The sequence below is a fragment of the Trachypithecus francoisi genome, unplaced genomic scaffold, assembly GCF_009764315.1.
Source record: "Trachypithecus francoisi isolate TF-2019V2 unplaced genomic scaffold, Tfra_2.0 Lachesis_group7, whole genome shotgun sequence".
Classification (NCBI taxonomy): Eukaryota; Metazoa; Chordata; class Mammalia; order Primates; family Cercopithecidae; genus Trachypithecus; species Trachypithecus francoisi.
Genome location: NW_022681472.1, coordinates 25,291,083 through 25,314,947, shown reverse-complemented (window position 1 = coordinate 25,314,947; position 23,865 = coordinate 25,291,083). Strand labels below are relative to the sequence as shown.

Sequence of the window (23,865 nt, the reverse complement as noted above, 5' to 3'; positions counted from 1 at the left end):
ACTCAACACATGTAGATGAGAACCATCTTTCCCCTCAAGCATGTTTCTCCCCCTGTGCTTTTATTGGCTGTCAGGCACCTAGTCACCCAACTTGGTGCTAGAAACTTGGGAGTCATCCCACCTTGGCCCGTTTTCTCGTCTTGCAGACTGCATCAGCTGCCCAGTTCCCTCCTCTCCATGCCCCCTGCCAATGCCTCATCACATTTTGCTTTCAGACTGCCTCCCAACCCACTTCTGTGCCTGTGGTGTGGCCTCACATCTGTCTACCTGTCACTGCCAATGCCAGCTGTCTGGTGAGGAAGTTGGAACATCACTGCCTCCACAGTATTGACAGTACACAACTTAGGAAACCCGTGGTGTCCTTTCCTCCTCAGCCACTCTTGCAGTCTGGTCTTCTGCCCCATCCCTGCAATCTTCCCGGCAGCTCATCTACCTATTGACCGGCAGCACCATACCCCGGTGCCTCTCTTCTTCCTGCTGCGTGGAAGTGAAGGCTAATGGATACTGGCTTTTCCAGTAGCAGGCTGCATAGAATGTACCACGTTGTTTTAAGCCATTTACATGAGTATTTTCCCCACAAGTCAGAGGTTTCTTCCTACCAAATATCTTGTGTTGTTTATCTTTGGTCCCAGAACCTACTATGGTGAATGAGACATGGTGGGTGCCCAAGGCACGGAATAAACAATCAGAAATGATTTATTTATTCAGAGTGGGCTGTCAGCCTCAGCCGCTGACTTTTCTAGAGACCGGCCCCCTCGGGGCTTCAGCGCTCCTCGACCCCCGCGGCCGCGCAGGTGAAGGGCAGCGGGGTGGCTGGCTGTGGGAGGGCTGGGCTGGGTGGCTGCCCTCGCGCCTGCGCCCTCGGCTGCTCTTCTCCGGGCGCGTCTCTGTGCGCGTGTGTCTGTTTAGAGTGGAGGAGAGGCTTGGGTGACAGGTGAGGGGTGGGGGGAAGAGTTCAGTCTGAGTCACAGCCTCATTCACTGATTTCTCTTCGGCTGGACCGAGGCTGCCTCCCCACGCGGCTCCCAACTATTCCCGTAGCTCCGTGCCCCCCTCCCGCTGCTCCACTCAGCCAGGCAGACAGACTGACAGACTCGCTAGTGAGTAGCCGCGGCTTGAGCGCCCGGGCAGCGCGGCGGGCTGTCGCCGGCGGTCTTGTCCTCCTACGAGCTGTGTGTGTGTGTGTGTGTGTGTGTGTGTGTGTGTGTGTGTGGAGGGTGTGCGTGTGTGTGATGTGCGCGCAGGGGGTGTCCCTGGGATTCCACGCCTGCTCAAGAGCTCCCTGCTGGGATCCGTGTATCCATCCGAGTCTGCGCTGCTGTGAGGGCGCTCGCCCAGGCAGGGGGTTCGGACGCCCCCAGCACGCGGCGAGAGTTTGCTGGGATTCCCCGGCTTCTCACGTAGCGGCTGGTGGGGTTCCCCGGGAAGGCGCCTGGGCAAGGCAGTGGCGGGGAAGCCCGGGATTGTGAGTGGCTGGCAGGCCGGGAATCTGGGAGAGGGTTTGGCCCAGCACAGCTGAGGGAGATGCCGGAGAGGCCACCCTTGGCCGCCCAGCCTCTCTGCCTTTCTCCCTTGCCCTTCCTGCTTTCTTTTCTCAGCAGCATCACAAAGGCGAACCGCAAAACGAAACCCAGTGTAGTGAAGCTCGGCTCTCTTCCACCTGGTGCATATTCTGACCCCTGTCCTCGCCCCAGGCTGGAGGAGTGGAGTGGGGGTCCCCAAGATTAGGGGCGGGGGCTTACCCCGGGGGCACACCTGTTTTCAATTCTCGCTGAATTCAAGCTGGGTGCGAGATCGCGAGAGCGTTTCCAACACGCCAGGGTGTGTGTGTCTGTGTGTGTGCGTGTGTGTGTAACCGCGCACGCGCGCACGCTCCCCAGGCCCACGCTCGCGGGGTGCGCTCAGTCAATAGCACACCTCCCCGCCGGCCGGCTTGCGCCCAGCCGGCTCCGTGGGCTCCTCGCGCGCGCTCTGTCAGCGTGCCGGGATCTCTTTGTTTGGTTGTGGCTTCCCTAGCTCTCGACAAAGCAGACGGATTTTCGGTTTCGTTTGATACTGCGCTCTGGAACTTAGTGCGGGCCACAGCCTCGAATGCCCCTGGTATTTGTAACTGAAGAGTTCTTTCGGGCAGGGGGTTATTTTTGGTGTTGGGAATAAAGAGGCAAGCATGTTGACCTTTTTGCTGCTGCCTTCGGCTTTGAATGCGTGTCTCTGGTGGAGCAGATTCAAATCTAGTCGCACACACGTGCCAGCGCACGCCAGTGTGCACACACATTTCTACACACGTAGTTTACCCCCACCCTCTTTTTTCCTTTTATAAAAAATTGGGACAGGGAATACATTGTGTGTCTGTGAAAAAGTTTCCTTTGTTCTTTTGGGCATTTTCTATTTTGAGTAATGGAGTAGGAGTACGAAAAGGTTGCAATTAGTTCACTCGAATAAAAGACACTGCCTCTGAGTCAGAGCTGCCAGGTTGATAATTATTAACATATAAAAGTAAACGCAATATTTAAGGCAAAAGGGGCGGGGCGGGGGCAGGTCCGCGGCAGACAATGAGGTAGAGTCTCCGCCGACCGCCTGCTGCTTATTGTTCCCGGACTAGAGACTGCAACCGGCTGCTGCCTAGTCCTTCGGGGCTCCGCTCCCGGCTCACTCCTCCGTTCCTCTAGGGACCGTTCAGGGTCGCCTAACGCTGGTCCCGGGGCTCTGGGACGCTAGCCCCAAGTCGCAGCTGCTCTTCGCTGACCACCCTCTCTCCGCCTTGCAGGTTGGCAGCTTCACTCCCGAGGGTGCTGCGAGCCCAGGCAGCGAGGACCCGGTACCCCTGGCGCAGCGAGGTGGGATGCGGTGCGGACAGCAGTGCTAAGTGCCCCCCACGCCCGGCGCGGGGTGCACTCGCTCCTGGCCGCGGGCCGAGCGGCGGCGGCGGCGGCGGCGGCGGCGGCGGCGGAGGGGATGAGCCCAGGACGCGCGAGACGCCTGCCTCAAGCTACCTCCCGGAGAGGGACGCCGAGCAGGGCTCATCGCAGGACCGCGCGGACCCCTGCCCCCGGTGGCACGCGGCTGCGGAGCCTTGGAGTAGCGTCTGTGATCAGGATGCACTGGGCGCCTTCCAGCTGGTGAGGATGCCCTGCTGCGCGGCCCTGTGCCCCCAGCCCCAGTCCCAGGTGGGCAAGACTGAGTGGGCCCGGCTTCGGCCCCTCGTGCCGGTGGATGAAACGGGCCGGAGTGCTTGGGTGCCATCAGCTCTCGAATCTGAATTGTAAGCGCCATGGACGAAGGCACTGGACTGGAGCCGGGGCCGGGAGAGCAGCTGGAGGCGCCGGCCACCGCAGGAGCTGTCCAAGAGAGGGGCGAGCGGGAGACCTTCAGGTCTAAGAGTTTACCGGTCCTCAGCAGCGCCTCCTGCCGGCCGAGCCTCAGTCCCACTAGTGGAGACGCCAAGCGGGCCTTTGGCTGTGCGGATTCTTCTGGCCACGAGGAGTTGCAGCAAGGCCCGAACCAGTTGGCCCCCAGTCCCTCTGCCCCGTCCACTTCGGCGGGGCTCGGGGACTGTAACCACAGGGTGGACCTCAGCAAAACTTTCTCGGTGTCCTCCGCCCTGGCCACGCTCCAGGAGAGAAGGTGCCTCTACGTGGTCCTCACGGATTCCCGTTGCTTCCTGGTGTGCATGTGCTTTCTGACCTTCATCCAGGCGTTGATGGTCTCTGGGTACTTGAGCAGCGTAATTACCACCATTGAAAGGCGCTACAGTCTGAAGAGTTCCGAGTCGGGGCTGCTGGTCAGCTGCTTCGACATCGGGAACCTGGTGGTGGTGGTGTTCGTCAGCTACTTCGGCGGCCGGGGTCGGCGGCCCCTGTGGCTGGCGGTGGGTGGACTCCTCATCGCCTTCGGGGCAGCCCTCTTCGCCTTACCTCACTTCATCTCGCCCCCCTACCAGATCCAAGAGTTGAACGCCTCGGCCCCCAACGACGGCCTATGTCAGGGTGGCAACTCCACCGCCACTTTGGAGCCTCCGGCCTGTCCGAAGGACTCGGGAGGAAATAATCACTGGGTCTATGTGGCTTTATTCATTTGCGCGCAGATTCTCATTGGAATGGGCTCCACACCTATTTATACCCTGGGACCAACCTACTTAGATGACAATGTCAAGAAAGAGAACTCCTCTTTGTACCTAGGTAAGACTTTCCTGTTCTCTCAGATATGTTTCACTCACACTGAAACTTACTTTCCTTATAAAAATCAAAAGGAAGCATTTTCTTTCACATTTTTATGTATATTATAGATTAAAGTTCACTTTATTTTATGTTTTAGCCTTGCTGTGATGTGTTTTCAGTTTGGGAGAGAATCAGTTACTTGAGAGTTCTTGAAACTAATTTTCAGACTCATACTTCATGTTTGTCTTTTCCCAAGTAACATCAACTTTAAACTGTGGGGCGATGCTTCTCTCTGTTGCTACCTACCTATGGAAAAGCTCCAATTTGTCAAGTTTATATTCTAATACACTTGTTGAGGAAGGAATAGCAGTACCTCGTGTGTGAAGTTTTGAATGATTTTCTGCTTCTATCTGCTGCTGCTTCTGATTTCTGCCCAGAGCAGCAGGGATGGTGGTGTGGCCAGACTACATACATCATGCTTTATTCCCTTTATACCTGTATTTCTTTTTCTTTCTTTCTTTTCTTTTCTTTCTTTCTTTTTTTTTTTTTAAGACGGAGTCTCGCTCTGTCACCCAGGCTGGAGTGCAATGGCATGATCTCGGCTCACTGCAACCTCTGCCTCCCGGGGTCAAGTGATTCTCCTGCCTCAGCCTCCTGAGTAGCTGGGATCACAGGTACCCATCACGCCTGGCTAATTTTTGTATTTTTGTAGAGATGGGGTTCCACCATGTTGGTCAGGCTGGTCTTGAACTCTTGACTTCAGGTGATCCACCCTCCTCGGTCTCCCAAAGTGCTGGGATTCATACCTGGTTTTTTTTTTTTTATTTTTTTATGTCACCTGCACCACTGTCTAAAAACAACAACAAAAATTTGAATAATGTCAAATGACTGGCTTATCTTTATGAAGAAGCAATACCACAGGTTATAAGGTTTATCCAAAGCTATTTTTATTGCTGTCAATAAAAATATTTAATGATATTAGGGAATGATTATGAACTCTCTTAGGATGTCGATGTTCCTTCATTGACTCGTCTAAAAACGGGGTGCTTGAGTTAAGTACAGGGGGCTCCTGTTAGGCCAGGCAGCAGTTGTGGAGGGTATGAAAATTTATATCCTAGACATTCGAGGTTGTCAGCACTTCCCTGTAGTAGCTGGTTCTTCAAAACTGAACTTCTAAGGGATGGGTTTAAACCCATAAGAAGGATCAATGGCTGTCATACCAGATGAGATTTTTGTTTTCCTCTGCTGGAGTGCAACCTAAACAAGCTAAAGCATTTTCCTTTACTGAAAAAAACCGAAATGGAAGCCGGGTGTGGTGGTGTGTGCCTGTAGTCCAAGCTACTGAGAAGGCTGAGACAGGAGGACTGCTTGAACCCAGGGGCGTGAGACCAGCCTGGGAAACGTAGTGAGACCCCATCTCCTAAAAAAATTAAAATGGTAAATAAACAAATACTAGCTATATTTAGCAGTTTATTAGCGATGTGCTGATAGGACCCTTGATTTGGAATAGTAAGATTTCAAAGGACAGCATAAATGATATCCAATATAAGAGGGCTATGCTTTGTCCTCGGTGTAGTTACTGTCCCCAGAAGCTGTTATAGAGGGGTGTTTGAGTCCTCAGTAATCCCCACTAACTGGTTCAATGGGTCAGAAAAAGAGTTTTATAACTTATTTTTATTACTACCTGCAAGAGAAAGGAATTTCCTTTCTGGGTAGAGAAGAATAGCTTGCTTATTACCTTGCCTTCATGTTTTCTCACGTTTATTAAGACAAAATTTTAAACACACAGGCAAGTTGAAACAATAGTACACTAAGCACCAGTATACCTACCATGTAGACCCGATGATTGCTTATTTTGTCATGCTTGCTTTATCAACCTGTGCGTGAGTATATGTATGTATAGAAATATATTTTGGGGGATGATGGGAGGCTAAGCCCTGTAAAAGTAATTGCAGACACTGCTAGGGCATCTTCTAAAAATGAGGGTATTCTTTTACGTAACTGAAGGAACATCGACATCCTAAGATAGTTCATAATCATTCCCTAATATCATTAAATATTCAGGCCTATTCAAATTTCCTCAATTGTCCTCTGAAAGTCTTTTATATTGATTGATTGAAACAGGGTCTTCCTTTCACCCAGGCTGGAGTGCAGTGGCACAATCTCAGCTCACTGCAACTTCTGCCTCCCAGACTCAAGCAATCCTCCCACTTCAGCCTCTCAAGTAGCTGGGACTATAGACGTGTGCCACCATGCCCAGCTAATTTTTTGTGAAGACACAGTTTCATCATGTTTCCTGGGCTAATAATAATATATTTTTTTTTAATGAGGAACTAATCAAGATTCATTCACGCATTGCATTTGGCTGTTAGCCACTTTAGCTTTCTATAGTCCAGAACTGTGCCTCAGCATTTTTCTTTTTCCATGGCATAGACTTTTTGAAGGGGCAAGGCTAATGTTCCACATTCTAGATGATCATTTCCTCATGGTGTGACTTACCTTGATCCTCCATTCCCTATATTTCTTGTACACTAGAAGATCAATCTAGAGGCTTGATTAAATTCAGACAAAATATTGTTGGTCTGACTATGTCAGAGGCAATGCTGGGTGTTTTATGTTACATGCACCTTGCTGTTCATTAGTGATGTTAAGTTTAATCATTTGGTTGAATGAGTGATTGGAGAGTCTTTCCACTGTACAGATTCATTTATCACTTTGAAAATAATAATCAATCTGTAGAGTGATACCTGGACTCCATGTAAATGTCCCAGTTGTTTTTCATTTTCTTGCTGCTCTTTGCCTCTATTTACTTTGAAAACTTGGATCTCCCTTTCATCCCATTTTCAGTAGCATCATTGCAGACTTACTTTGTCAAAATCACAGGCAGAACCCTATCGAAACGGAGAACATCCACTAACAACAGTCCTGAGATTTAACTTTTCTGGTAGTGGTTGCCCATCAAGAAGAAAAATAGCAAGTGCATATGAAGCACATATTCCGTGCTAGGTACTCTGCTAGTTTTGGGAAGACCAGAAGTGAGACACAGTCTCAGCATTTGAGGTGTTTTTAGTATAAAGCAATACTGCCAGTGCAAGGTAGGAGTGTAAAGTGACGTGTGCAAGGGAAGGAAAGGAATAGAAAGAGTATTCACTTGTTTTCCTCCTTCTTTTCTTTTTCTTTTTCTTTCTTCTTTTTTTTTTGAGATGGACTCTTACTCTGTCGCCCAGGCTGGAGTGCAGTGGCGCGATCTCGGCTCACTGCAAGCTCCACCTCCTGGGTTCGCGCCATGCTCCTGCCTCAGCCTCCCGAGTAGCTGGGACTACAGGCGCTGCCACCACACCCGGCTAATTTTTTTTGTATTCTTAGTAGAGACGAGGTTTCACCGTGTTAGCCAGGTTGGTCTCAATCACCTGATTTTGTGATCCACCCACTTCGGCCTCCCAAAGTGCTGGAATTACAGGAGTGAGCCACCGTGCCTGGCCCTTGTCTTTTTTAAAGATATTGATTAAATTGCTTTTTTTTTTTTTTGAAAAAAATTGATGAACGCAAACTGCATTAGGACACATCCTTTAAGAAACCTAGGAGAATTCTGCTTTCTATTAAATGGATCTCAGTAGGAGCTACAGTAGTTTGAGAATCAGAAATCTTACATATATTATTTCACTTAATGTTCTCAATGACCTGACGAGATGGAGATTATTTTCCCCATGTTACAGATGAGGAAACAGGCTCAGAGAGTTTAAGTGACTTACTAAGGGCCTCAACCCCATGCCTTTCTGACCCCAGGGCCCTTGAGCTTCCTTCTACAGTGCATGGCTCTTTGGCAAGAAGCCCTGAGAACCAACTGAAACCAAAGGATGTGCCACATTCAGCAGAGTTTTCCAACAGTGCAGAACGCAGAATGCAGAATTGCCTTAAAGTCATCAAAACATGATCAAAATAAGATTATTCCCTAAACCTTTTAAAGTAGGTTTGATAGACTACCTCTGTACAAATTAGAGACCATTGTACCCTTAGAACATGAGCAGTGTTGACCAATTATGATGTGAGACACTTCCCAATAAATAACAGGTTAAAATCTTTCTTATTTTTCACAAAGCTATTCTTCTGTATTACATTTTTCACCACCCACCCCTTTCTTAATCTTCCTGTCCGTCTTTCTAACTTCTCATTATAACCTCAGAGGAAAGAAAAAAATCACGTAGTAGGTTAGTAATTACGAGCAGAAACAAACATCTGCAGCAACGTACAAACCATTGAAATGGAATGTAATTGTATATCTTAATCTTTTGAAATTCTATGTTAGCATTCTGGCGGTTTTAACTGTAGAAGAGATGTGGTCATAGATGAGATACAGCAGTATTTATAACCACTAAATGCCTTAGCTTCTGCAAGGAGAGAGGGTTAGTATTGACTAGGAGCATAGAGAAAGCTTTGTAGATATTAAGAAGAAGCAAGGTTAGCAACTAGACCATAATTTGTAATTATATCTTACATATAAGGAGAGAGAGAAAATGAGATTCTTTGGGCACAAGACATTTGTGATTTGACATGGAAAAGAGTAGGAATGGCAAACCAGGTAGGAAAAGGAAGAAAAGGATGCATTTCTAGAAGACAAAGCCACAACTCTGATTGGGTGATATTCAGGATCAATAATGATTGGCATGGTTCAGCCATCAGTTAAGCAGGGTAGTGCTGGTTCTTCCACCTCCCTGGTGTGTCCCATTAACTGCCAGCCCTGGCTTCACATGACAGAGAAGACAGGGGCTAGAACTGGCCCCATGCCTTAGAAAGAGCACCAGATAAAGAGGCAAAAAAATTGTATATTAGTCCCTCTCTACCAACAACTGATCATGGGACTTCAGACAAACCCCTTGGCTTCTCCCAGCCTCTGTTTCCACGTGGGGATTAGCACATTTGTTTCTCTCGCTGTAACATTTTGAAGACCAAGTGGGATTCTGTGTGTGCCAGTGTTCTGCAAACTGTAAGGGACGGTGCTCTGACAAAGTAGAATTCAAACTTATCCTAGGTGTGGGCAGAGAGTGGAGTGAGAGAGAGTTTGCTCTTTCCAAGTATGAAAACCCTTAAACATATCTTTTCTATAATTGGAAAAAAGAAAAGAAACATTGCATGGGAAACTAAAACATTGTGTAGGAGAGCACTCCTGGGAAACATTGAACAGGAACATTTTGATCAGTGTTTTAGTAACGTTATAACCTGATTGATTACATTTTCTCAGGACTCAAAGTTTTATCATGAGAACTTTCTGCATGCCAACATTTGATGATCATCTTTCTTTAATATATGAACATTTAAGTAATGCATATTTGCACCTAGTATAACACAGTAAAAGCTCCTTTGAAGTTTGAGGGGCTTGTGGTGTGCCATTTCACCACTGTGGGTCTACATTTGTCCACGTGGGCTGTGGCAGGATGTATGGTGAACAAGGACAGGTCCTGGGACATACTTGGAAGTAATTATTATGGCTTTTAGTTCTAATTTTCTATTTTATTTTATTTTACTTTATTTTAAGATAGAGTCTTGCTCTCTTCCCCTGGGCTGGAGTGCAGTGGCAGTATCTTGCCTAACTGCAAACTCTGCTTCCCTGGTTCAAGTGATTCTCCTGCCTCAGACTCCCAAGTAGCTGGGATTACAGGGGCCCGCCACCACGCCTTGCTAAGTTTTGTATTTTTAGTGGAGACAGGTTTTGCCATGTTGCCCAGGCTGGTCTCCAGCTCCTGACCACAGTTGACCCACCCACCTTGGAGTCCCAAAATGCTGGGATTATAGGCATGAGCCACTGCACCTGGCCATATTGTTTTTCTTTTCTTTCTTTCTTTTTTTTTTTTTTTCAGGGTCTCACTCTATTGCCCAGGCTAGAGTGCAGTGGTGTAATTACGGCTCACTATAGCCTCAAGTTCCCTGGGCTCAGCCTCCCACCTGGATATTCCTCCCACCTCAGCCTCCCTGAGTAGGTGGGACTACATGTGTGCACCACCATGCGTGGCTAATTTTTGTATTTTTGTAAATACGGGGTTTTGCTATGTTGCCCAGGCTGATCTTGAACTCCTGGCCTGAAGTGATCTGCCCTCCTCAGCCTCCCAAAGTGCTGGGATTACAGGCATGAGTCACCGCCCCGGCCTATTCTGGCCCTTCTCCTTCTCCTTCTCTTTCTCCTCCTCCTGCTCCTCCTCCTCCTCCTGCTCCTCCTCCTCCTCCTCTTTCTTCCTCTTCCTCTTCTTCATCCTCTTCCTGTTCTTCAGTTTTCAAATTTTATTTTGTTTTTTGAGACGGAGTCTCATTTTGTCACCCAGGCTAGAGTACAGTGGGCTGATATCAGCTCACTGCAACCTCCGCCTCCCAGGTTCAAGCGAGTCTCCTGCCTCAGCTTCCCGAGTAGCTGGGATTACAGAGGTGTGCCACCATGCCCAGCTAATTTTTTTTTAAACATTTCTTTAGTCTTCTAAAAGTAGAGTGAGCTTCAAATTAGTTGAGTTGTATTTCTTCAAGATTTTATGGTAATATAAACATTATATATGTGTATATATGTCCATATACACATATATGATTTTAATATATGTATATATGTATTTTGCTCTTTTTGATTTTTTTCTCTGAATATGAGAAATATTGTATGGAAAAATCTTTTTTTAAACTTTATTACTTTTTTTAAATACTTTTTTTGTAGAGACAAGGTCTCGTTATATTGCTCAGACTAGTCTAGAACTCCTGACCACAGCAATCCTCTTCCCTGAGCTCCTAAAGTGCTGGCATTACAAGTGTGAGCCACTGTGACCAGCCTATGGAACAATCTTGGTCAGTATTTCCGTAATGTTATATAGAGCAATCTACAGATCAATATCTATATAAATTTATTTGTAGTGATATATACAATGAAAGATACATATATGTATCTTTCAGTTCAGTGTTCTCTGGAACCATATAACCATGTGTACCAGTGATTTGACAAGTTAGGGGCTTCTTTGTCTTGAGTTAGAAGCCAGCTGGAGTGGGCAGTCAGGGGCTGGTACAGCCTTGAGTGCTGCCAGGTCCCTCCTCTCTTCCTTCTGGGCTGTTCTTAGTGACGACTGCTGTGTCTCAGGTATCACACACCTGTTCCCACAGAAGAAGGGAAAAGTGGAGGAGGCAGTACCTGCTTCCTCTAGAGGATGTCCTATTGGCCAAACGGAGTCCCCCAGCCTATTCCAGTTAACATGATTTTGAAAGGGTAGATTTTAGATTTTCCAGGCTATATGGGAGAGGAAGACAGGTGAGAGGAGGGTGGAGTGAGTGCGGAATGGCTCCCGTCATATCCACCACACCAGTCATGCTCACGTGGTTGCCCTAGTAGGCAGAAAATTCAGAACTGTTTTTTTGGGTTTTGTTTCGTTTTTGAGGTGGAGTCTTGCTCTGTCACCCAGGCTGGAGTTCAGTAGCACAATCTTGGCTGACCGTAACCTCCACCTCCCGGATTCAAGTGATTCTCCTGCCTCAGTCTCCCTGAGTATTTGGGACTACAAGTGCCTGCCACCATGCCTGGCTAATTTTTGTATTTTTAGTAGAGACTGGGTTTCGCCATGTTGTCCAGGCTGGTCTCCAACTCCTGACCTCAGGTGATCTGCCCGCCTCGGCCTCCCAAAGTGCTAGGATTACAGGCATGAGCCACTGCTCCTGGCCCAGAACTGTTTTTTCCTGACCAGTATTAGCAAGTATCCTAAGCACCGTGTAGCATTAGTTTTTCTGATTCTTCTGGTTGGGATTTTAAAGAGGCTCAGTAAATAGCACCTCTTTCCCCACCTTGATTTCTGACTTAATTGATAAATATGACAAAGGGAGCAGAAGGAGGCCAAAATATCACTTTTAAAACTGATTGAAGTGAGGTTGCAGAATGTAGCTCATATCTTTGTGCAAGTGGACTTCTAATAAAAGCAGAAATAAATAGACTCGCCCATCTAGCCATGGGCAATGCTGGACCCAAGCAGTGCGGCTGCCTGGGGTCTCCCATGTGGAGTAGGGGGTGGCGGTGGTGTCTAGGTGGGACTTATGCCAGAAAGGAGCAGGATTAAAGTTTCACTCCCTGCGTGCATACTTACTCCCAAGAGGCCAAAAAGAGGAGCTGCGCTGAGCATGCCTGGTTTATTTCAAATTCATCAGTCACATTAACCCCTTCCTCCCTTCCCGAGGAGGAGCAGTGGAGGCAGAGAGAAGGTGAGAAAGGAGACATTGAGAGTGGGAATACACATTGTCTCCTGAGACTCGCAACCCATTTTAAAATGCTGCTTTAATTTTGCTTGTCTTGTTTAAAATGTGCTTACCTTTGTAAACCACAACAAATCCTTTTTGGAAGTAGCGTCTGTGCAAATCATGAATAAATAAAAAATAATCTCCACTGAAAACTAATATGAGTCTGAATGATGGTTGAGGAATTTGAGGGGATGATTCCAGGACACACAGAGGATCACCCTGAACGACGTGATGCCATGAGTGGAGGACCACATAGCATCAGCTTCTTGTTAGGATGCTCAGGAGTTTTGTGTGTGTTTGAGACAGTTAATTTGTGCCACAGATATGTCTTCTGTACGACAGCAATGATTGAGTTTTGATCAGCTGTGTGGTGGTCATTTTTGGCCTCTAAGACAAATTCATCTACCATGCTGAGAAGCAAACCCATTTCAGGGTCTAACTGCAAAGCAAAGGGTTTTACTGCCTTGCTGTGGAAAAGACAGGGGGTGCACATTGATTGATTCAGCCCACCCACAAATAACAGAGAGCAGCCTTTTTAGTAGCATTTATGGTAGAGTTTTCAAACAGGGTTTTATTGATCTCTCCTCTCACACTGCTATGAATTCTGTTATCTATGTGGTCTGAAACAGTCCTTCTGAAACCTGAATGTGTGTAAGACTCTCAGGGGATCTTGTCAAGATGCAGATTCTGTTTCTATAAATCTGGCTTGGATCTGAAAGTTTGTGTTTCTAATATGCTCCCAGGGGAGTCCATTGCTGCTAATCCAGGGGCCACATTTTGAGCAGCAAGGATCGAAAGACCAGAGATATTTGGCCCTTTTCAGTGGCAAGAAGTCTCTCTGGATTTGGGGTTGGAGCCACTGTTGGTAAAATCAGGGGCTAATTGCAGTTCTACTTCATTAGGAAAAATATCTTACTGCGTTTGTGAAAGTAGATGTCAGTTTTGGGTATTTCATAAACTATGGCTATTTCTTAGAATTTCACAGTTGGGTGATATGATCACTGATAACTTCAGTGAGAGAAATGACCTGAGATGAATGGTATCCATTTTGATATTCACCAAAAGAAGTGCCTGTCTTCTCCTGACTCAGAAGGCTCTGTGCAGTTGAGTTGCTCCTTTTTGGTGGAACTCTTGATGTCAGAGGTGAGTCTGCAAGCCATGCTACTCTAGGTGAGCTCACCTTCTAAGGTCCCTTGGTGGGGGAAAAGCAAACAAATCTACACATTTGGCTCTGCTTTTTTCTTTAAAGACAATCTAGAAATGTTAGCAGTGAATTGGGAGTTTGGTGACAGACAAATGTAAGATCTATATTGAAAATGGTTTTGGAGAATAAGGATCAGAAGTTTTTCCATTGCAGAGACTTGATCATACAGAGAAGGGGGCATGCTGGCCTGGTGGCTGAGGTTCTCTCCAGGGGTACTATTCAAGCCAAGATGTTTCCTAGAGATCATCTCATTTACCCTCATTTGTGAAAATGATAATTTGGCAGGCAAGAAAATCCAGATTCCAAAGGGTGAAAGGATTTGAGCAAGAGAAAACAGTATGGTAGCTCCTCAAAAATTTAAAAATAGAGTTATCATATGATCCAACAATGCCAGTTTTGGTATAGATCCAAAAGAATTGAAAACAGAGTCTTGAAGAAATATTTACACACTAGTGTTCATAGCAGCATATTCGCAATAGCCAAGAGGTGGAAGCAAGCCAAGGGTTCATCAGCAGAAGGAGAATCAATATGTGATATCTATATATCTATATAATATCAGCCTCAAAAAGGAAGGAAAGTCTGACACACAACATGAATTAGCCTTGAGGATATTATGTTAAGTGAAAATAAGCTAGTGGCAAAAAGACAAATACTATGTCGTTCCACTTACATGAGATAGTCAAATTCATAGAAACAAAAAGTAGAATAGTTGTTGCCAGGGGCCAAGGGGAGGGGAAAATTGGGAGGGGGTTGTTTTTAATGGATTTAGAGCTTTATTAATACTTTTGCAAGATGAAAAAGAGCTGAGAGATCTGTTGCACGATGGTGTGAATATACTTAACACCACTGTATACACTTACACATGATTAAGATGATTTTAAAAATTAAGAGATCTGTCCAGGTTACACAGTCAAATTGCCTTGAGTCTAAAATGGATATATGGACTATAAATCCATCTTAATTAAAAACATAATTATGATACAAATGGAAATTCTAAAAAGTTCAGGTCCTTGAATGGTAAAGTCATTTCTCCCAGCCTATGAAGCATTCTAGCACATGTTAAATAATGTGAGTCTGTCCTTCAGTGATGAGAATTGTTTTCTTAGGTGTGTGGGAATTTCAAATCACTTCTTTTGGGCATAATTTTAAAAAGAAGAAATAGGGATTTGGGAAAAGAAAAAGGTAAAGTGGATTTTAGAGTAGGCATGTTAAGATTAAAAGCCTTCAGGCAGAGAAATGAAGGTGAAGAAACATACTTGTGGATTTGAGTTGTTCTACTGTGTGTTTCTAGGGAAAGAGATTGGTATACTTGGAGGTAGAGACTATGGGTTCATGTCAGTGTGTTCTGCTGTGTTGGATGCTCCCGCAGTAGCCAGTGCTTGCACTCTGTTTCCTGTGTTTTCAGTTTCCTTTTGCTGGAGAAAAAGAGATGGGGGTCCCACAGCTGCCCAATCCCCCTCCTCAACCAGCATTTGCAATTTTACAATACTCAAGTGTTGCAGGTTCTTCACTTCAGTTCCTGTGGAAAACTTTGTAACTTTCAAGTCATTCTAAAATAGTGGTTTTCAATCAGGAATGCTCTGGGCTCTTTGGGAACATTTGGTAATGTCTAGAGTGATTTTTGATTGTCACAACTTGGAGAGGGTCTATGGTATTTCAGCGTGTTTAGGCCAGAGATGTTGCTAAACGTCCTACAATGTCCAGAAGAACCCCCAGTATCCAATAATTATCCAATAAAGCATTGCCAATAGTGATGCTCTAAGCTTTTTTTTCATCTTAAACTTTCAAGTTACTCAATATCTTGAGTTCCTTATATCTTGGAACTAGAAGTCAAAATCTCTAGATCATAGAATCAGAAAAGTATTGAATATGCGGATGGAGGGGACTTAGGAAAAAGATCTTTGTAAGTAAGAAAGTCTTCTAGCAAGCAAGGGATAGGAAGTAGAAATTAACTGTGTGTTACTCATTGCTACGGTGTTGCTCGGTAGATTCTGTAGTATTTATACTATACTGTGCTGTTAGTAGTTTAGAGAAGATACTATGGTGTGCTCCAGTGGATTATTTTTAGTGGGTGCAAAAATATTAGGGCTTTTGTGGTTTCTTTAGTTACTTTAGTTCCCATCAGCTTAAACAAATTTAACCATGGGGATTTTCTGGACCATATTATTGGAGCTGGGAATACTGTAATCCTTGAAGAGGAAATGATGTAATTGTGTGTGTGTGTGTGTGTGTGTGTGTGTGTGTTGATATCTTACCTCTCTTTTAGTTGTGGTGATTTTAGGAAAAGAAAACATCAAGACAAGGAATTATGGAAAACTAGAAAGCAGTTAATCAGCATTCTAAAGCAGAGCTCATCAATGAAGTAATTGGACATGAAGAGGAGCTGTAGGATAGATTTAATGAGGAGTTATAAGACCTAGAATTTTTCTTAAAAATAAATGAGAGCTTAACTAAAACAAACAAACAAAAAAACCCAACAACTGTGATATGGTTTCATAGGTGGAGGTCTAACAAGGACTATTTTTACAGCAAATATTTTTGAGTGTTTAAAATATGCCAGGCATTGTCCTAAACACTTTATTTAATATTTAAAATTATAATTTGATAATTTATAACAGCATGCATTTACGGGTACAAAGTGATGTTATGATTTATGAATACAATGCAGAATAATTAACTCAGCCTAATGAACATATCTATCATTTCAAATACCTAGCCTTTTTATGATGAGAACATTTGAAATTTACTTTTAACAATTATGAAATATAACACACTCTATTAGCTATATTCACCATACTGTGGAATAAAAATTAAACACATTTCTCTTCCCTGAAATTTTGGACCCTTTTAATCATCATCTCCCCACTTCCCCATCCCACAGCCTCTGTAACCATCACTCTACTCTCTGCTTCTATGAGTTTGATTGTTTTAGATTTCACAAGTGAACATGATTTCATAAGTGGGAATATGTGATATTTGTCTTTCTGTGCCTGGCTTATTTCACTTAGCATAATGTTCTCTAACACCATCCATGTTGTCAAAAATGACAGAATTTTCTTCTTTTTTTTAAGGTGGAATAGTTTTCTGTATCCATTCATTTATTGATGGACACGGGCTAATTCCATAACTTGGTTATTGTTAATAGTGCTGCAGTGAACATGGGAATGCAAATATCTCCTTGACAAAGTGATTTCAAATCTTTGGTAAATCACTTTGGGTATTTTGGCAAATACCCTGCAGTGGGATTGCTGGATCATATGGTAATTCTATTTTTAGTTTTTTGAGAAATCTCCATACAGCTTTCCATAGCGGCCGTACTAATTTACATTCCATTAACAGTGTACAAGTTTTCCCCTTTCTCTGCATCCTCATCAAACTTGATGATAATAGCCACTCTGACAGGTGTGAGGTGATATCTCATTGTGATTTTAATTTGTATTTCCATAATTCTTTGCAATATTAAGCATTCTTTTCATGTCTGGTGGTCATTTGTATGTGTTCTTTTGAGAAATGTCTATTCAAGTCCCTTGCCTATTTTTTAATTGAATTTTTTTGTTTTCTCACTATTGAGGTATTTGAACTTGTATATTTTGAATGTATAGCTTGCAGATGTTTTCTCCTGATCTGTGGGCTGTCTGTACACACTGTTATTTCCTTTGTTGTGCAGAGCTTTTTATTTTGATGTAATTCCATTTGTCTACTTTTACTTTTGTTGCCTGCACTTTGGGGTCATATTCAAAACATTATCGCTAAGATCAATGTCACGTAGTTTTTCCTTTATTTTTTTTCTTGTAGTTTGTTACAGTTTCTGGTCTAAATACTTTATTATTTTGTTTTATCCTCAGAACAACTATGTAGTAGTTATCCTATTTCCCACATTTTATAGATGAGGAAATTGAAGTTAAATAATATGCTGAAGGTCATCTAAAAAGTGACAAAACCACAAGTCAGGTCTTCCTCCAAAGCCGAGGATCTAACCACTGGTGTTATGAAGAAGGGAGGGAAAAGTCCCTAAACTTCTGGTGGGACTTTGGCAGAGTTTTTTTGATTTTAACAAAGGGGTAAGACTAGTGGTTTCTTAGATTCCTGTCGCCTCTTAAGTGTTCTACTACTTTGGTTCTGTGCTTTCTTCAGTCCGACTTGATGTGGTCTTTTTCTGCAACTTGGGACTCAGGTCTCCAGAGGAGTCCTTGAGCCATCAGAAGCCCATCCCTTGAGCACGTTCTCGACCTCCCAGCGGCTTGAAAGATGTTGTTGTAGGACAGCTGTCCCTGGGGAGTCAGGAAGTCCTTTTGCTCCTTTTTCCCAGCAGCTGTGTATTACCTGATGGTAAATTCAGAGTATACTTCCCCTCTAGGGAGTTATGACTGCTCGTTAAACTGTCACCCTGCAAAATCGCTAACCCTCATTCCCTAATATAACTTAGAAAGACGGGGGCAGGTTACCCCTGCTTAAAAGTAAAGAGCATATTTATGTAATTAATATTCTCAGCAGAATGAAATTATATAATTTGCAAGTGTCTGAAATGGAATTGTATAGTTCCTGGCATTTTAGCATGTGGGAATTCTTAGTAATAATACTTTAATGAGTCTTGGTTTTGTCAGGTGTTTTCCTAATTTTTTCACTTTAAATTCTTACAAAGGTCATAGATGTTTTAAGATAATTTTCTTTTTGTAAAGAGAAATGAGAAATTTAAGTGAATAAGACTGCATAGAGTAAATCCCCGATCTTAGACTTCCTGGCTGTGAATCAATTTCTGGTCCATGTATAATGACGGATCAAGAATCCTCATTTGCAGAATGTCTTTACATTTTTTTGGGGAAGATATTTACCCGTATTTTGTCTAGAAATTTGCTTATGTCTCTGTTGTTTAATTTCAGCTGGAAAGGGAATGTGTCCTGATTTGAACTGCATTTTAATGGCTTTGCCTTAGGTGGAGAACAGCAGCAACTTTTAACAAGATGAAAAATCTGCGTAGAGAAATCGGAAAAATTACCTGTGAGAAAGACTTACTTAAAGATATACATAAATCTTAGAAAATGGTTCCAAAATTTGGTTTTGCTGCTAAGATGTCTTCAGTTATTTTGTTATTGTTAAAACTCTCAAAAGAAATTGGCTTGAATTTCTTCACTTAGGATTGGTGGAGGGCAGTGGTAGTGAATGCAAGCCACGAAGAACAATGGGTAGTGTTACTCTCAATTGCTGGCTTCAGTTTTTTGGTTGTGCAAAGTTCTCCTCTGTACACACTTTCTTTCCTTTTAGGTTCTAGAGCCATTGTTGTCAGGGAGAGGTCTGCAGGGCCCTCACATGGTTTCTGGTGGGGCACTTATTTACGTACTTATATGAGACTCATACTATACTTTGGAAATTATTAATTTAGGACTAAACTTTGCAGGTCATCCAGTTTTGTAGAAGTGGTAAATTATACATAGATGACTAATGTGCAATTTGACAGAAACTAGTCCACAATTACTGACATGACTTTGACCAGATCACGTAATCTTTCAGGACCTCAGTTTCTTTTCTGTACAATGTTTGACCCATGTCTTCTCAGATGGTTTCTAATCTAAGTTGTGAAATTTTTGAAAGCTTGCTTAGGGTTAGGAACAGTGGGAGAGGGGAGTTGCTATATCGTATATACTGTATTTCTGAAACTAACATTAAGAAGTAGCTCCTGGCCGGGCATGGTTGCTCACACCTGTAATCCCAGCACTTTGGGAGGCCGAGGCGAGTGGATCACGAGGTTAGGAGATCGAGACCATCCTGGCTAACACGGTGAAACCCCGTCTCTACTAAAAGTACAAAAAATTAGCCGGGCATGGTGGCTCGTGCCTGTACTCTCAGTTACTCGGGAGGCTGAGGCAGGAGAATGCCGTGAACCCAGGAGGTGGAGCTTGCAGTGAGCCGAGATCGCGCCACTGCACTCCAGCCTGGGCAACAGTGCATGACTCTGCCTCAAAAAAAAAAAAAAAAAAAAAAAGAAAAAGAAAAAGAAATAAAAGAAGTACCTCCTGATCCCCAAGGGCTTTAAGATCTAGTTTGAGGATTTCTTTAGCACCATTTATTCTGGATGACTTAAGATGATCTGTGAGCTTTGTGACCTCCAGCAAGTCACTTGACATCTCTGGGTTTCAGTTTTTGCATTTGTTAATGGATAGAATTGAATGAGAGGGCTGCAAAGGGTCTTCTCAAAACTATACTCTGGTTTCTTCTGAACCTACTGTGGCCTAGATCCAGATGCTGGCATACTCGGAGTAGTTGAATCTTGTTAAGAGAGTGGCCCCTGGGTTCCAGCTGCCTGGGTATGAATTCCCACTTTGTCCTGGCAAGTGGTGCAAACTGGGGCAGCTTCTGTGACCTCTCTGTGCCCAATCCTGCCTCTGTTAATGCAGGGATCATGTGGGCCAGTGCTCAGGATGCACTTAAAACAAGGCCTGGCCTGGCACACGGTTAAACACTCAAAAATGTGGTCTGTCATTACTTTAAAATTTAATTCTGTTCAGGAAGAGAGTGGTGTTAGCTTTCATTTTAGCTGGCAGGGTACAGCTCTTCTTGTGGCTTTTCTGAACGGGTTGCCTGCCTCACAGGATAAGCTTGCTCAGTACGCCCATGTTGACGACTCTTGCTTGGGTGCTGTGTGTTTGGTTGACCCTGAGCCAAGAGGCACAAGAAATGTGGGCTTCATTACACCAGAGTCTTCTTGGCTGGGCCGAGCCTCTCCATTAGGCATCCACCCCATCCCCCATAGGGATGCATGGAATCTCTGCTTCCTTGTGTCTGGAGATTCTGTTGAGAGCTCCCCTACAAAGCAAAGAGTGACACGGGAGAAAGAAGACAAAGCTTTCAGGTTATAAATAGCTTCCTCACGAGATGCTCTTGCTATGGGCTTCTGGTAATTAAGACAGGCGCTGTTGGTTGTAATCAAGTTTAATTGCGGAGGAGCGTAGGGAAGTAGGCCTAAACATGGAAGCTCATGGGCTATCTTTATGTTTTCTCTATCCAGTTCTGAACTTTAAAATCTCTGGTTGTGTCTCCAGCTGGCAAGATCTGGTTGAATATGGGAATAACTCCAGAGCCCTCTGTGGTTCCTGGAGTGGGTCTGGAACTTTCATGGATAGTCTGCCTGCTGAGACGTTGGCTCATGCAGTTTATTAGAAGTGGGAAGGTGGGATGGATTGAATAAAGGAGCGGAGAGCCAATGCCCTGCAAATGCAGATATGGGCCTTTTTGCTTAACTTCTCTCATAGAGGCACAGAGTCTGTGTTTATGGGTGTGCTTGCGAATGTCTGTGTGTATTGTGTTTGGTGATGTAGACTGAAAAAAAACCAGCAGAAGAAATGGCCACAAAGCATTTTCACGGGTTGTTTCATAGTGTGTTCCGGAAATATCAACCTTGCTGCAGCCGGAGCAGGAAATTTTAGATTTCTTTTAATTCTTATTTATCCAAGGTCAAATTACAGTTTGTAAGTTATTATTAAAGTCTCTTGTTCTTCCTTGTCTATCTAACTGTAGTGAGTTTATTGTCTATTGGTGCTCCATTCAGAGTTTGTGTGGGCAAAGAAAGGAAATTAAGACCTCATTAACTGATTTTTCTACTTAATTACTTTTATAAAATATTTTGCCTGAAAAGTTGAAAACGATGTCTGAAATAAAGTTTGGATTCCTGAAATTGGTCAACGTCATTCATGCCATGATATCACATACTTGCTGAGTGGTCAGTGTTTGTTAGAATTTGGCTTTCTTCTGTCTTTACTGCAGGAGCTGAAACAGCACCCCTCCAGCTTCCTTTCTGTCCACTTTTAGCCCTCAGGCTATGATAACAGCTTTACAGTGGCTCAGAAGAGCTCTGGAGGCTCTGTTTCTTACCCTCACTCCTCCACCATCTTGCTTTGCCCTGCTGCTTATGTCCACTGCCGGGGACCTCGCTTCCATCTCCCAGCCTAGTCCCTACAGATGCTAGTGTACTATTTTCTTGGATCCTAACTGCGGCATTTTCAGGAAGCTGTGCTTTGATCTGCATTGGCTCTACCTTCCAGCATGGCCAGTTCCACTAAATGCAGTGTCTCCTCAAGCTCTCAGAACCCCCACCTGTGCCTGGGGCACTGGAAACTTTTTGTCCTGGCATGGAAATCAGATGTTTAAGCCATGCACTGGTGCTTTACTGTACACAGCTATAATTCTCAGTGGGAGTTATCTTGTCTCTGTAGCTGGAGACCTCACTGGGTTAGGCATAGTACAATGTTAGTGAGACTTGTGATCATGACCACGAGTTATGTGTGAGTCAGTCCCCACTGTTGTGCTCCATATTCCCCTGCTCTCATCTTGTCTGTCAGCTTGCAAATGATGCTACTGATCTCCAGGAGGCAGGTAATAGAGCAATGCTCACCCATCCTAGCAAAGAACAAAACACAACCAAAGCAAAAAAAGTACTCCTTCCTTTTCCCCTCCTCACAAAACACACACACACACACACACACACACACACACACACACACTCCTTAGGTCAGTAGCTGTATCTGCATGCATGAAAGATAGCATCATCATCATAATAATAAAGTTGGCATAATAACATAATAACGATGGTGTGGTGATTACAATCATCATCTTGTAGGTAGCCTTGGGGAGTCAGGGTGCTTAAATGTTCTGACCAAGCTGCATTTAAATGACTCAAAGGATTCTAAATCTTTTCAAATTTTCTTTTGGAAAATTTGACTGTATTCGAATGACTTGCTTGTCCTTTTTTCTTTTTAAAATTTAGGTGCCATACAAAACATTCGCACATTTCGTTGGCAATTGTATTTAAGTTAAAAAAGAAATATTCGTTTTCCTCTTTGGTGTTGATATCTTTTCAGATACTTAAAAGATAAATTGTCACTCTATCTGAATTATTTAGCTAAAAATTCATGTTGATTGTTGTGCATTTTTATTAATCAGTTGATTTCAGATTATGCTGGCTCAATTTTGAACCTTTAAGCTTGTCTTGCTTTAAGAAAAACTGATATATAAAAATGAAAACTTAAAATACATACTTTTTTTTTCAGGAGGAAAGGTAAACTTTTTACACTGTAACAAAGTCTTTTGCTTTATCATGAATTCCTTTATTTATTTATTTGTTTAGAGAGAGTGTTTTGCTCTTGTCCAGGCTGGAGTTTAACGGTGCTATCTTGGCTCACCGCAACCTCTTCCTCCCAGGTTCAAGTGATTCTCCTGCCTCAGCCTGCCGAGTAACTGGGATTACAGGTGCCCACCACCATGCCCGACTAATTTTGTATTTTTAGTGGAGACAGGGTTTCATCATGTTGGTCAGGCTGGTCTTAAACTCCTGACCTCAGGTGATCCACCCACCTCGGCCTCCCAAAGTGCTGGGATTACAGGCATGAGCCACCACGCCTGGGTCCTTTAGTTATGATTGTCAAAGTTTAGACTTGGTATGTAGCTTTCAGGAGCATATTTATCCATTAAAATCTCACACATCATGGTGATTCTTCAAAGACTTAAAGACAAAAATACCATTTGACCCAGCAATCTCATTACGGGGTATAAACTCAAAAGAATATGAATTGTTCTATTATAAAGACAAATGCACTCGTACGTTCATTGTAGCACTATTCACAATAGCAAAGATGTGGAATCAACTTAAATGTCCATCAATGATAGACTGGATAAAGAAAATGTGGGGCGTATATACCATGGAATACTATGCAGCCATAAAAAAGAAAAAAATCATGTCCTTTGCAGGAACATGGATGGAGCTGGAGGCCATTACCCTTAGCAAACTAACACAGGAATAGAAAACTAAATAGTGCATGTTCTCACTTATAAGTGGGAGCTAAACAATGAGAACACATGGATATAGAGAGGAACAACACACACTGGGGCCTTTTGGAGGGTGGAGGGTGGGAGGAGAGAGAGAGAGGATCAGGAAAAACAAACAATGGATACTAGGCTAATACCTGGGTGATGAAATAATCTGTACAGCAAATCTCCATGATACAAGTTTACAATGTGTAGCAAACCTGCACATGTACTCCTGAATCTAAAATAAAAGTTAAAAAAAAAAGCTTTCATTAAAAAAAAAAAAAAACCTCACACATCTATTCACAATAGCCAAGACATGGAAACAACTTAAGTGTTCATCAACAGATGAATGGATTTTAAAATGTGGGTCAGTGTATAAATACACAATGAAATGCTATGCAGCCTTAAAAACCAGGAAATTCTGTCATTTGTGACAACATGGATGAACCTAGCTGACATTAT

General features: G+C 43.8%; 1 protein-coding gene across 4 annotated transcripts in view; it reads left to right on the top strand.

Annotated features, from left to right (window-relative positions):
- Positions 1 to 889: 889 nt before the first annotated feature.
- The window catches only part of SLCO5A1 (solute carrier organic anion transporter family member 5A1), a 163,980-nt gene continuing 141,004 nt past the window's right edge, over positions 890 to 23,865 (top strand). For 3 of the 4 annotated variants that reach the window (XM_033202419.1, XM_033202417.1, XM_033202420.1), the window contains exons 1-2: positions 890 to 1,100; positions 2,768 to 4,178. In XM_033202419.1, coding sequence (XP_033058310.1) covers positions 3,272 to 4,178 — 907 coding nt within the window. In that variant the 5' untranslated portion in view covers positions 890 to 1,100; positions 2,768 to 3,271. Of the gene's footprint in view, positions 1,101 to 2,547; positions 4,179 to 23,865 lie in introns of those variants that run through there. The other variant, XM_033202418.1, reaches the window with a different exon arrangement.